The following is a 12,110-nucleotide window of genomic DNA, read 5'->3' as shown; positions in this document are numbered from 1 at the left end:
ACCGTTGTACCGTGTGTTTATCAGTCTGAGACACACCGCCAGCTTCCACAAGGTCAAACACTGTATTCCAGAGCGCTCACAGCCTGGCCCGGAGCTACACGACTCAGTAAAAACTCAGTAAAAAACGAAGCAGTAAGTAAAACAGCAGCAGCGTGTCCAGAAAAAGAGGAGGGATCTTTAAAACAGGTGAAGCCTCAGTGAGCCCCGCAGTCCTCCCGGTGAATGAAATGTAGATTCTGGTCCTGTTTGGGGTGGTGGTGTGGAGGTGTATCAGATTTTATTCCCGTTTGAGGCGACATATGCTGCACATCAGCAGATGTGGCCGTATTAGAGCCAAAGCTGAGTGCAGTTCAAGTGTTTTGTTTGTGCTGCAGTTGTGTACTTTCAGCTGGCCTTCATGACCTCGGTGGAGAGAACCACTGTGCCGAGCTTTTCCTCCTCTGTTGGTTTTCTCGTCTCAAAGCAAACTCCTTGAAACAAGAGGAGAGCGAAGCTGTGCATCATATGATGTCTCATATGATCAGAACCATACGTGAAATCAAACCGTCTCTTTTTATTTTTAACTTCAGGGCCAGAAATATGAAAGCATTATCTTTTTGCTGCTCCTCTTCAATCATGGTGTTGATCCTAAAATGTAGAGCGAGGTCTTTGAATCAATTCTACTTCCACTTTCATGAAAGGAACTAAATAAATATTCAATAAAATTTGAAAAAAATATGCATTTTTTTTACCAGTTACAATGGAAAAAGAAGCAGTTTTAGTCTGAGACAGAGCTGTATGACTTCTTAAGACTTTATCATACAGTATCGTACAGCTGTCACTTAATATTGACTGGAATCTGCAGTTGTGCAACCAGACGTCACTATACATCTCCTCTATAGTGACTCTACATCTCCTCTATAGTGACTCTACATCTCCTCTATAGTGACTCTACATCTCTATAGTGGCTCTACACTGTGGTGATTTACCCAGGAAGTCATCCTGCTTAATAGTAAATTAAACCCAGACTTGACCCTGAAGTTTCCTGGAAAATGAACCTTGGTAGAGCAGACCTCCAGCCTGTCAGGAGGCTGTGTGATCTGTAACAATGCACAAGCGTGGGATCAAACGTGCATTCGGAGCTCCTGGACTGGCACACCTATAGAAAGCTGCTGAGTTATTGGGCAGTTAGCGTTATTTTCCCCCGATGCCTCGTTGTGGTCTGCATGTGGGCCGGTGATTTAACAGCAGGTGATAATCACAGAGCTGGACTCCTGAGAAAGGCCGTGGTGAAGCACGTCAGCAGGAGCTGCTGCCATCAGACATGTTTGGCTTCTCCGGCCGTCTCCTCGTCCTCCCGCCTGTCGTCTCACTGAAAGATGATGAATGCAGGAGACAAGTGGAGCTCGCGGCTGTTTCTCCTCCTCTCCTCTCCCATCCATCAACCTCTATCTTTTCATTCCGCTCTCTCTGCCTTGTTTTCAGTCCCACCTCGTCCTCTCCGCCCGCCGCTCTGCTCCTCTGTTTATGTGCAGCACCATCACCGGTAGCTAATGTAAAGAGAGATGTGGCTCAACAGATCTCTTCATGGGTTGTCACCCGATCATAACGAACAGATCAGACATGGAATAAGCAGCCGCCCACACCGCCGCGCGAGCGCAGCCGTCACGTTAGTTTACGCTCCGCAGGAGGTCAGACCTGAACATCCCGCCTAGTTAGAGAAACACAGGAGCCGCTTCCAGGTCAGCAGCTGCTGTCCCTGTCCCTGTAACTGTCCCTGTCCCTGACCGTCCCTGTCCCTATCCCTGTCCCTGTCCCTCCTGTCCCTTCTCCTGCTCATGTCCTTCACCCTGTCTGACAGCTGAGCTGGTCTGATACTATTTATATCCTTTATTCTAATGTATTGATGTACAAATGTATTTATTGATTGTCGTCACAGCCTGCTGCTGCCGGGCCAGCTCCCTCTTGAAAAATAGATTTTGAATCCCAGCGAGGCTTTTACCTGGTTAAATGAAGTATATATACGAGGGTGTACCCAAAAAAAACCGGAATTTGATTATAATTTTTTATTTATGACATTTCAAAATAAAACACCACCGTCGCCTTCAAAATAATCCCCATCTGCATTAATGCAGCGCTCCAGCCGTGTCTCCCGCTTCACCAATGCGTCGTCAGACCCGCGCGTAAAAGTGCCATTTTTTGCCGGCTGCGATTTTTCTGTCACCTCCTCCACATCTGCAAACCGCTGTCCCTTCAGCTCTTTCTTCAGCTTGGGGAACAAGAAAAAGTCACTCGAGGCTACATCTGGCGAATTAGGCGGATGGGAGAGGAGATTCATCTTATTCTTCGCCAGAAACTGCGTGACGCGCAGCGCCGTGTCCGCTGGCGCTCTGTCGTGGTGGATCAACCGGCTCCACTCCGCCACTCCGCGGGCCGCTTCCTCCTCACGGAGCCGTCTGAGGACTTCCATGTAGTAGTCCTGGTTTACAGTCTGACCTGGAGGGACAAACTTGCTGTGGACGATACCCTGGACAGCGGAAAAGCAGCTCAGCATTGTTTTCACGGCTGAGCGCACCTGACGCGCCGACATCTGGCCCTTTTTAAACCACCCGAACCACTTATGGACCTGATTCTTCGCTAGAGCATCATCCTTGTAGGCTTGCTGCAACAAGGTGAGTGTTTCTGCTGCTGTTTTTTCCCAGCAGAAAGCAGAATTTAATGTTTACGCGCTGCTCTGGCTTCCCCGTCAATGTCGCCATTTTGGAAAAAATCGCAGACCTCCTCTGCACTCTGTTGCTATAAATAGCTCCTGACAGGCGTCAGTGTAACTCTCGGAGCTCAAATTTCTCACAGATGTGCATGAGGCTTACCTGCAGCACATGTGACGGCCAGAAGTCGGAACTCATTATTATTATTGTTTTCTGACCAAATTCCGGTTTTTTTTGGGTACCCCCTCGTACTACTTTAGCTTTGAAACTATATCATCTTTAAAGTGTGTGTGTGTGTGTGTGTGTGTGTGTGTGTGTGTGTGTGTGTGTGTGTGTGTGTGTGTGTGTGTGTGTGTGTTTGCAGCCCTTCGGTGTGAACCAGCCCGGTCCTTATGTCATGTACACCACAGTGGACTCCAACGGCTACCTCAAAAACGCCTCAGGTAAGAAGAGCGTTCTTTATCCCCGAGTGTGATCCGCCGTCCTCTCACATGTCCACTGACTGGATGTGTCCACACTGACAGACGTCCTCCGTTCGCCTCACATTTCTCAGGTATTTGCAGTGAGGAGGGAATGAGATTGATTTTTATTTTCTCGCTTCACTTTTTTTTTTTTTTTACGAGTGACAACAGCTGACGTGAAAAGGGCAGCGAGAGAAAAGGGAAAAATCTGAAGCTTGAAAAAAGTGCTGTGGCTTTAGAGAAAATAAATCATTTTGATAAGGTAACAGTGTTTATGATGCGTCTGATGGATGTGTGCTCAGGTCACACTTTTCATTCCAGCTTCGCTCAAACTCACTTGCTTTGTAGCTGCAGCTCTCTGAGTACCGCTGAGTTCAGGTCTGCACGATGCGCTCGGTACGCCTTCCTGATGGGTTGTAGCTTGAAGAAACAGCCGTGGCCTCCTCGCCACCTGAGCAGCGCTGAGTTGTGAGTCTGACATGTTTATCCAGCTCGTCTGACGAACACTGACAGTAAACAGCTCAGAGTGGCTGTTAGATTCTCCACATTACTCCTCAGCCCGCTTTGAATTATCCTGCTGAAACAGACCAGGACAGAGTGAACACGGAGAACAGTGAAAGGACTTCTTAGAGAGTGCATTTGTATGTTTCACCAGTCCCGATTCTCTCTCTCTCTCACACACACACTCACACACACACTCACACACAGTTTCTCACTCCATCCACGCTGTGCACAGCTTCCCAGCGTTGGACAGGGCTGATCTCTGTCTGGATGTAAAAGGTGGAATACGTCCCGGACAGGCCATGCCAGGATCCAGCAGTACCCTCAGATAACCTGGAGAACATGCAAACTCAACACAGACATGTCCTCATGACCCAAGTGACCAACCGCCGCCTCCCACCCAGACCACCTGCTTCTCTCGCTGCCAGTGGTCCGGAGCGCTGGAGACTTCAGTCCTCAGCTGCACCACTGGAGACCAAGAAGGCCCTGCAGGAGCCCCAGTTTCTGGACGGCCGTCAGTGCATCAGTTTGGTCTTTCTCTGGTCAAATCTTTTCACGTCAACCTAAAACATCCCATCCAGTAACGGCGCCATGACAGAGGCGTCAGTGTCGTCCACTGTCAGCGCTCGGAGTGCAGGACACTGACTGCTGTTGTCAAAGTGAACGCAGCCTCCAGGCAGTGTTCAGGAGAAAGGCTGTCTGAGCTGGAAACACTGAGTTCATCCAGCCCCCGTCCAGCCCCCGTCCAGCCCCCGTCCAGCCCCCGTCCAGCCCCCGTCCAGCTCCCGTCCAGCCCCCGTCCAGCCCCCGTCCAGCTCCCGTCCAGCCCCCGTCCAGCCCCCGTCCAGCCCCCGTCCAGCTCCCGTCCAGCCCCCGTCCAGCCCCCGTCCAGCTCCCGTCCAGCCCCCGTCCAGCCCCCGTCCAGCTCCCGTCCAGCCCCCGTCCAGCCCCCGTCCAGCCCCCGTCCAGGACCCGTCCAGCCCCCGTCCAGCCCCCGTCCAGGACCTGTCCAGCCCCCGTCCAGCCCCCGTCCAGCCCCCGTCCAGCCCCCGTCCAGCCCCCGTCCAGCCCCCGTCCAGCCCCCGTCCAGCCCCCGTCCAGCCCCAGTCCAGCCCCCGTCCAGCTCCCGTCCAGCCCCCGTCCAGCCCCCGTCCAGCCCCAGTCCAGCCCCCGTCCAGCCCCCGTCCAGCCCCCGTCCAGCCCCCGTCTAGCCCCCGTCCAGCCCCCGTCCAGTCCCCGTCCAGCCCCCGTCCAGCTCCCGTCCAGCCCCCGTCCAGCCCCCGTCCAGCCCCCGTCCAGCCCCCGTGGCCACGGCTGTCTGACGCTCCGCGGTTCAAACCCCCATCTGACCGCCTCTGTCCTGCGGGTCAGGATCCTCCAGCGTCCTGCCGGGGTGGTCCTCACCAAGTTTGGTTAGAGACAAAGCCAAACACACACGCAGTGTCTTCAGTCTGCTCGGCACATCAGCAGCTGTAAACTGGCTGAAGACGTATTAGTACGGTAAAATAACATTAAACATTAAAAACACATCACATTCAAAACTGTCTACATGTGTTAAAAGTTCCTCCAGCTCAGTCTCAATCTCCAGCCTCATTACTCCAGCTTTATTATTAATGACGGTATAATCTGTAACATTACTGGCTCTCCATGGGATTATGAAACTCCCTGAAGACGGCCAACACCACACTGTACTGCTGCTTCATCACAACCGGAAGGTAGGGAGGCGAGTGGAGAGATGAGAGGAGACGTGCGGGGCGCAGTGTCGTATCAGCTGCACTGAACAGATTTGATGTTCTGTGGTGGAGGGACGCAGGCGTAGCGGGAAGAGGACGAGGAGCAGCCACAGCCCGGGGTCACAGATATCTATATATATATATAGTCTGGGAGAGCCGCGTAATCCCACTGTGCTGCGTGCTTTTATGTGTCTGCTGGATTATACGTGTTTGAGAAACAAATGGATGACTCACAGGCTAACCTCGTCTTTATTTCAGACGTCTGTAATCTCCTGGTTACTAAATACACTGAAACTGATCGTCGCTGGCCACACACTCTTTAGGGCTTTGTGAGTGAGATCCAGCAGACAGTGATGACGGAACCCTCAGTGCTCGATGAGGAGGATCATGGAAGGTGGAGACTCTTCTGCCGTCGCCAGCTCCAAATAAGATCATTTTGCAGAGATATTCTTTCTTTGCCTCGGTCCAGGTGGGGTCAATAGAGACACATTGTCTGTCAGAGCAGAGACCAGGATAAAGCAGCCACATTTCACTTTTCTAGATGTTTCTCATTTCCTTTTCCATATCTACTTTAAATAATAAAAAAATAAATTGTAAGTCAGCTGTTGGATCTATTTCATTTCAGGCTAAATGGAAAAAGCCATGAAGGCAGCAGTTTGTGTTCAGTCATTCGTAACAGGGGTGTGCAGCGAGCGAGCCGTTTTGCCCGTTGGTTCAATATAAAATCAGATCGGAATGTCTTTCAGTCCCTCTGTGAGCTGGAACTGCAGACGTCCTGACGGCCTCTGTGAAGACCGGCATTCGGACTCTCAGTGAATGTTCTGGAGCTGATGTGGTGGAAGCGGACAGGAGTGGAAGGGTTAACCAAATACACAGAAAGTTTAGTGCAGATTGTCTGGACTTCCTGTCCCCTGCCTGGACACCTGTCTCTGCTGTCCTGTCAGTCTGTCCATCATATCTCCACCTTTCTGCTCCGCCCGGCGAGAGAGCAGGAGCCGCCAGGACTCCCCAGACCCTCATTTAGCAGCTGCAAAGGTGTGTGTGTGTGTGTGTGTGTGTGTGTGTGTGTGTGTGTGTGTGTGTGTGTGTGTGTGTAAAACAGAGTAGATTTAAAGTGTATTTATTCTGTAGCTTGTAGCTCAGGGAACAGCTAGCAAGGCTGCCAGAGATGAGCAATGATTTGCTTCACACACACACACACACACGCGCACACACACACACACACACACACACACACTGGTCCTCTCCACTGGGGCCAGACGATCTTCACTTACCCTTCACCCTGGTGAGCAGAGCGAGGGTGGAGAGGAAAGGAGAGATTATAAAATCCTGAGATAATCTGGTGACGTTCCTGTCGAACAAGAGGAGCAGAGATGAGACCAACCAGAAAACCATGAGAGTCAAGCTGATCGTCTGGGTGGAGTCTCATGTTGTGCCTGAGAGACGGTGTGCCGAACACACTGACTCCACCTCCAGCATGTTCAGGGACAACGTCCAGAATTAGATGAGTGAAGGTCAGCAGCAGCTCGACAGCTCGTGCATGTGTACGTGCGTGCGTGCGTGCGTGCGTGCGTGTACGCGTGCGTGCTTGTGTGTGTGTGTGTGTGCAGCCTCAGCCCTTTACTAAGCAGGTTGGATGGATGAGCACGAGCTGCTATTCTGACAACAGACACCTCATTATCAACTGACTCCTGCTGGGACTCAGAGTGGAGGGGGGGTGGGGGGGGCAGGCAGGTGTGGAGGTGGAGAAGACTCCTGTGGGGGACTCAGGAGGAGGGTGGGGGGTCAGGCAAGCGGGGAGGTGGAGATGAATCGTAGATGTTGTTCATTAACAACCTTTTTCCAACAGTGGACACACTTCGACACCGAGCAGGACAAACTCCGCAGTGTGGTTCTGTCTCTGCTCAGAGACCCATCCAGGACCAGCAGTCTTCAGACCGGGTTCAGACGGCTGGGTTCAGACTGGATTTAAACTGGGTTCAGACTGGGTGTAGGAGTTCAGCACAGTCAAACGTTATCACTGTGTCTAAACCTGCTGAAGGAGTTTTAGCTGTTCTGAACTAAAGGGCGTTAAAAGTTTCCAGGTTTTCTTTGTCATTCCAGCTGATTCTGAATGTCTGACTGTCACTGCCTGTTTCATGTGAGGTATCTTCTGACAGTTTGAAGTCACTGTTTACACATGTTTTCCAGCGAGAGCAGTGAGCTTTTGTTGCATTTTGGTTGTTTGTTTCCATGACAGTGGCTTTGTGAATTCGACGGTGGCACTTCTTGAAAAGAGCTTTCAGTGTGCTCCATCTGAAATACTCCCATCTCCATGCAGACAGAGAAAACTCAGCATTTCTGAAACTGGTTCTTCTGCAGACGTGCACTGTGGTGGTACTCAGTGGCTTTTCTGCTCCCGTGTCAGTAAATGAACAAGAAGAAGTGGAGGATCCAGAGAGTGTGTTCAGATTTAACTTCTCTACAACACAGTGAATATTCACTACACCATCATCTGCATACGTGGAGTAACCTCTGCTCACCTGCTGAGCTCAGCGGCGCTGAGAGCCCGTGTGGGTGCATGTAAGCTCAGGTTTGGCCAACATGTTGTACTGAACTGAACAGATTGTCTGTGCTGTTTACTCAGTTTACTCTGTTTTCTGGATTCTCCAGTCGTGGTGTCTGACGCCATCGTCTCAGCAGGATGTACTGAAGATGAACTCTTTAGTGTGTTTTAATAGGAGACTGAAATGAAAACATAAAGAAGTATATATTTTAGGTTCAGGTTATTGCATCTGGCCTTTTCCTTGTGTCAGATTATGATCAAGCCACCAATTCACAGCAGCAACAAGAACTGCTTGATCTGGAAACCCACCAGAAAATGGTTTCCCTTTAATGTCTTCATGCAGATGATCAATATATTAGTTTCATTGCCCCTGGCTGTCAGCCATCGTTACATTAGCCTGTATGAACCCAATATATTTGCTGTTACTGCCACTCAACTGGAAATGGATGTAAAATGACTTTAAAAAAAAAAAAAGAAAAAGAAAGAAAGAAAGACAAAGACGAGCATTAACCACTGAATGTTGGAGCCAGAGACTGCAGAGAGACCAGACCAGAGAGGGAAGAGGCCTGTGAAGTTACCAGAGCCAGAGAAAGTGAAGGAGCGAGTGCTCCTGGGAGCAGATTCATAACGGGCCCAGATCAATGTGGCCTCAGCAAAATGTCCAATTAAGCTAATGAGTTGAAGGGATTAGCAGCGGCTCACACGCAGCACGGAGACTCATTTAGCATGCATACATAACCTTTAAAAACACATGCTCATCCACAAACATATCGATCATTTCTTCACCTTTGAGACAATTAGAAAGGCAGAAACAGCCTTTGACTTTCTCGGAGCTTCACGTCTCTCCACGCCGATCTGCGGCCGCGGCGCTCGTCTGCACTCATCAGGTCAACAGTTCCTCTCCACTGCCACGGCGTATGGAGGCAGCCTGCAGAGGCAGCCAGAGCTGATGGCACAGGACAGGAATGAACAGGTCGAGAGGGGAGAAAATGAGAGGGTGCAGAGGGCAGCGCTGAAAGCCTGGAGTGGAGCTGCACACACCACAGAAAATGAGGGTGGAACAAAAGACGGAGATAAGAGATGTGAGTGCAGAGAGAAGAGAAGAGAGCAGAAGGAAATATTGCAGAGGTAACCCTCCACTGAGACATGGAGAATTACTATTGATCACACTGAGGATATGCTTTTTCTCCCCGTTTTTCAGTTTCACCTCCCTCCTCACGCTCCCCGCCTCTTTCTTCTTCCATTTCCATCCCTTTAACTCTTGAAGACCTGAGCCACATCCACACGCTCCTTCGCTTATCACCACATGGAACCAGGGTGTGTTTTGTTGAATCTGTCGATTTAAGGCCTCTGATTGATGAAATATGTGCTGATTGGCTCGTAGACGTGTGCAGAAAGTGAAACTGTTTTGCATTTACCTGTGAAAGTCGAGGGCTACAAGTGCTGCACCTGTTCTTGAAGGAACACAGCCATGATCCAGACTTGACATCCAGGTGGTGAACAGACAGGACCAGCTGTACTCACCGAGCTGAAGTGGAAGTCAAAGCTTCAGCCACACGTCTACTTTATTGACGCAAACTGGGGGTGTGAGGTGTTAGCTGTGAAGTGGCTGTAGAGACGAGTGTGTGTGTGTGTGTGTGTGTGTGTGTGTGTGTGTGTGTGTGTGTGTGTGTGTGTGTGTGTGTGTGTGTGTGTGTGTGTGTGTGTGTGTGTGTGTGTGTGTGTGTGTGTGTGTGTCTGGAAACAGGAAACCATCCTCTTTCTGTTTGCTACATGTCGTCATGTTTCCAGCAGGAGAGACTCACTGTTGATGTCTGGGATTCACATGAGTTCCATCCGGTTACAGAGAGAAAAACTTTTTGAATCCAGCCGTCTCTGTGTCTGAGGATCGGGTCGGCACCCTGCCACTCCAATCCACACTGCACCCGGCCCCTATGGTTCCCTCGGCAGGTGGTGGGTCCACCGGAGGGTCGGCCCACGTCGCCCCTTCAGGCTGAGCCTCGCCAAGCCCCACAGGCAAAGGCGGGCACCCCCAGGCCACCCAGGCAACCCAGGGCCTCCAGGGTGGGGCCCCCACTGCACCATACCAGGCGACATCACGGACCTAGATTTTAACTTCTTCATATAGGGGCTGTTGACCTGCCCTTAGTCTGGCCCGTCACTCAGGACCGGTTTGCCATGGGAGACCCTACCAGGGGCATAAAGCCCTGGAAAACAGAGCTCCTGGGATCAGGCGGGCTCTCAAACTCCCCCACGTCTCGGCTGGCCTGGGAACGCCCTGGGATCCTCCCGGAAGAGCTGGAGGAAGTGTCTGGTTACAGGGAAGTCTGGGTCAGGGCTTTGAAGGCGGAGTGAAGAAGACTCGCCCTACATGCACACACCAGTAATGAATCCTGGGTTTGATGGCCAACTCTTGACTGTGTGGCATTTCTTTTCATTTTCCATTTTTTCCTCCAGTGTGTCTCAGTGGTGAACCCATAAAGATGAACTCTCCAAAAATACCATTTAAAAGTTTCCCTTCTTCCTGCGCTCACATTTATCAGTGCTGCGGCAGCACAGCGTGGCTCTCTGCTCCGGTCGGATACAGCGTGACTCCGTTTGGCTGACAACTTTTCCAGAATAGAAGTCTTTATAAAGGCTTCTATTCTGAGAGAATGCTCCAAAATGAGGCCACGCTCTTCCATCAGCTGCTACATTGCTCATTACTGTACGCTCTGCATCTCCTCCACCACATTTCACGCTCGCTGCGAGCTCCTTTAAACATTTTCCTCCAGCGCTGCACACTTGCCAAAGTGCCAACTTTCCCTTCACGAGGAGTTGTATTGGGCCCGTTTGTTTTTCTGTTGTCTTTTTGTTTCACTGTCAATTTTTCTTTTTAATCTCTAGAATACACGCAAAGATTTCCTCACGCCAGCCCGACAAAGAACGCCTGCATGTATGGGATGTGTTTTCTTGTCTTCCTTCACACTAAACGTCCTGAACGTCAGTGATGTGTTGACACACTCCGCTGGATGGAGTGAGGGACCGAGCAGCCTGTACAGCAGCTGGATGCTGTCACCACACACACACACACACGCACGCACGCACGCACGCACGCACGGTGTGTGGATGTGGGCAGCCTCGTGTTGGGACTGGGGGTCTCTGGGGACGAGCCGGGCTGTGTGGAGGTGTCTGCCCCTCAGGGCTCCACCTCACATCACAGCAATTTGCTCCTTTTATCACCGTCAGGGGAGCAAATGGTTTCTATGGCGACTGCACCAGGAATTTGTCTGATTTCTCCTCTTTCCTTTCAGTTTTGAAACCTGTGTGTGTTTGTGTGTCTGTCTGAGTGTGAGTGAGACATGGTTTCATATGTGATCGTGTTTTGTGTTTAGTTTTCTCACTTAATCATGAATTTTGTGCCCAAACAGACTCTGTGTTAAAAAGAAAGAATCAGACTGGAGATAGATATAAAACCTCCACACACACACACACACACACACACACACACACACACTCACTCCTGTCTGTCAGCTTTAGAAATGTGACAGTGAGAAATGAAGTTTCACCATCGCTCAGCACACATTTCAAATCTCAGCAATCTCTGTCTCATGATGACGACACTCAAATCAACTTTTGATTTTTGAACATTTCTTTGAGTCATTAGTATTTTATACACAGAGTAATGATTTTATACAGGGTAAAGGGATGCAGACAGTTTTTTCCTGTGAACGGCAGACATGCGGACTCTTTGTGCTTCCTGTCCCTCGGTGACGGAGGAGCTGTTCAGATTTCACTGTGAATGTTCTGTTGTGTCTCCGTCAAGCGGTGAGGACCTCTGTCTTCAGGCGTATTCATGCTTCTCTGATGAGTGTGTGTGGTGTCAAATGTAAAGAACGCAATCAGCCATTCTTATAAGGAGCACTATAGAAAAGAAGAAATAGAATGAAGGTAAAGTGAAGTGAGGATGGTGAGTGTGAAAGACTTTCAGCTCAGTGACTCGTGGATGGAACGCCTGTGAAGGACTGGAAGGCTCAGCTTTGCATGAGTTTTGTTCCCCAACACATGATTTCTTTGTGCCATAAAGAAAAGCGCGGCTCAAGCTTTTCTTGCTCAAACATGAGAATTGTGTGGTGAGCACTGAATACAGACATCAGGGGCTGAATTCAGCAACTTGTTAGATATATTTCTACCAAATGAAACT

General features: G+C 50.3%; 1 protein-coding gene across 1 annotated transcript in view; it reads left to right on the top strand.

Annotated features, from left to right (window-relative positions):
• itfg1 (integrin alpha FG-GAP repeat containing 1) overlaps nucleotides 1-12,110 on the top strand; it is a 183,227-nt gene that overhangs the window by 150,359 nt on the left and 20,758 nt on the right. The window contains exon 14 of the mRNA XM_030082604.1: nucleotides 3,052-3,130. Within this exon, the coding sequence (XP_029938464.1) occupies nucleotides 3,052-3,130 (79 nt within the window). The remainder of the gene's footprint in view (nucleotides 1-3,051; nucleotides 3,131-12,110) is intronic.

Source organism: Salarias fasciatus, chromosome 1 (assembly GCF_902148845.1).
Source record: "Salarias fasciatus chromosome 1, fSalaFa1.1, whole genome shotgun sequence".
Lineage (NCBI taxonomy): Eukaryota > Metazoa > Chordata > Actinopteri > Blenniiformes > Blenniidae > Salarias > Salarias fasciatus.
Note: the sequence above shows the minus strand (reverse complement) of the source record. Positions and strands in the feature narration are given on the sequence as shown.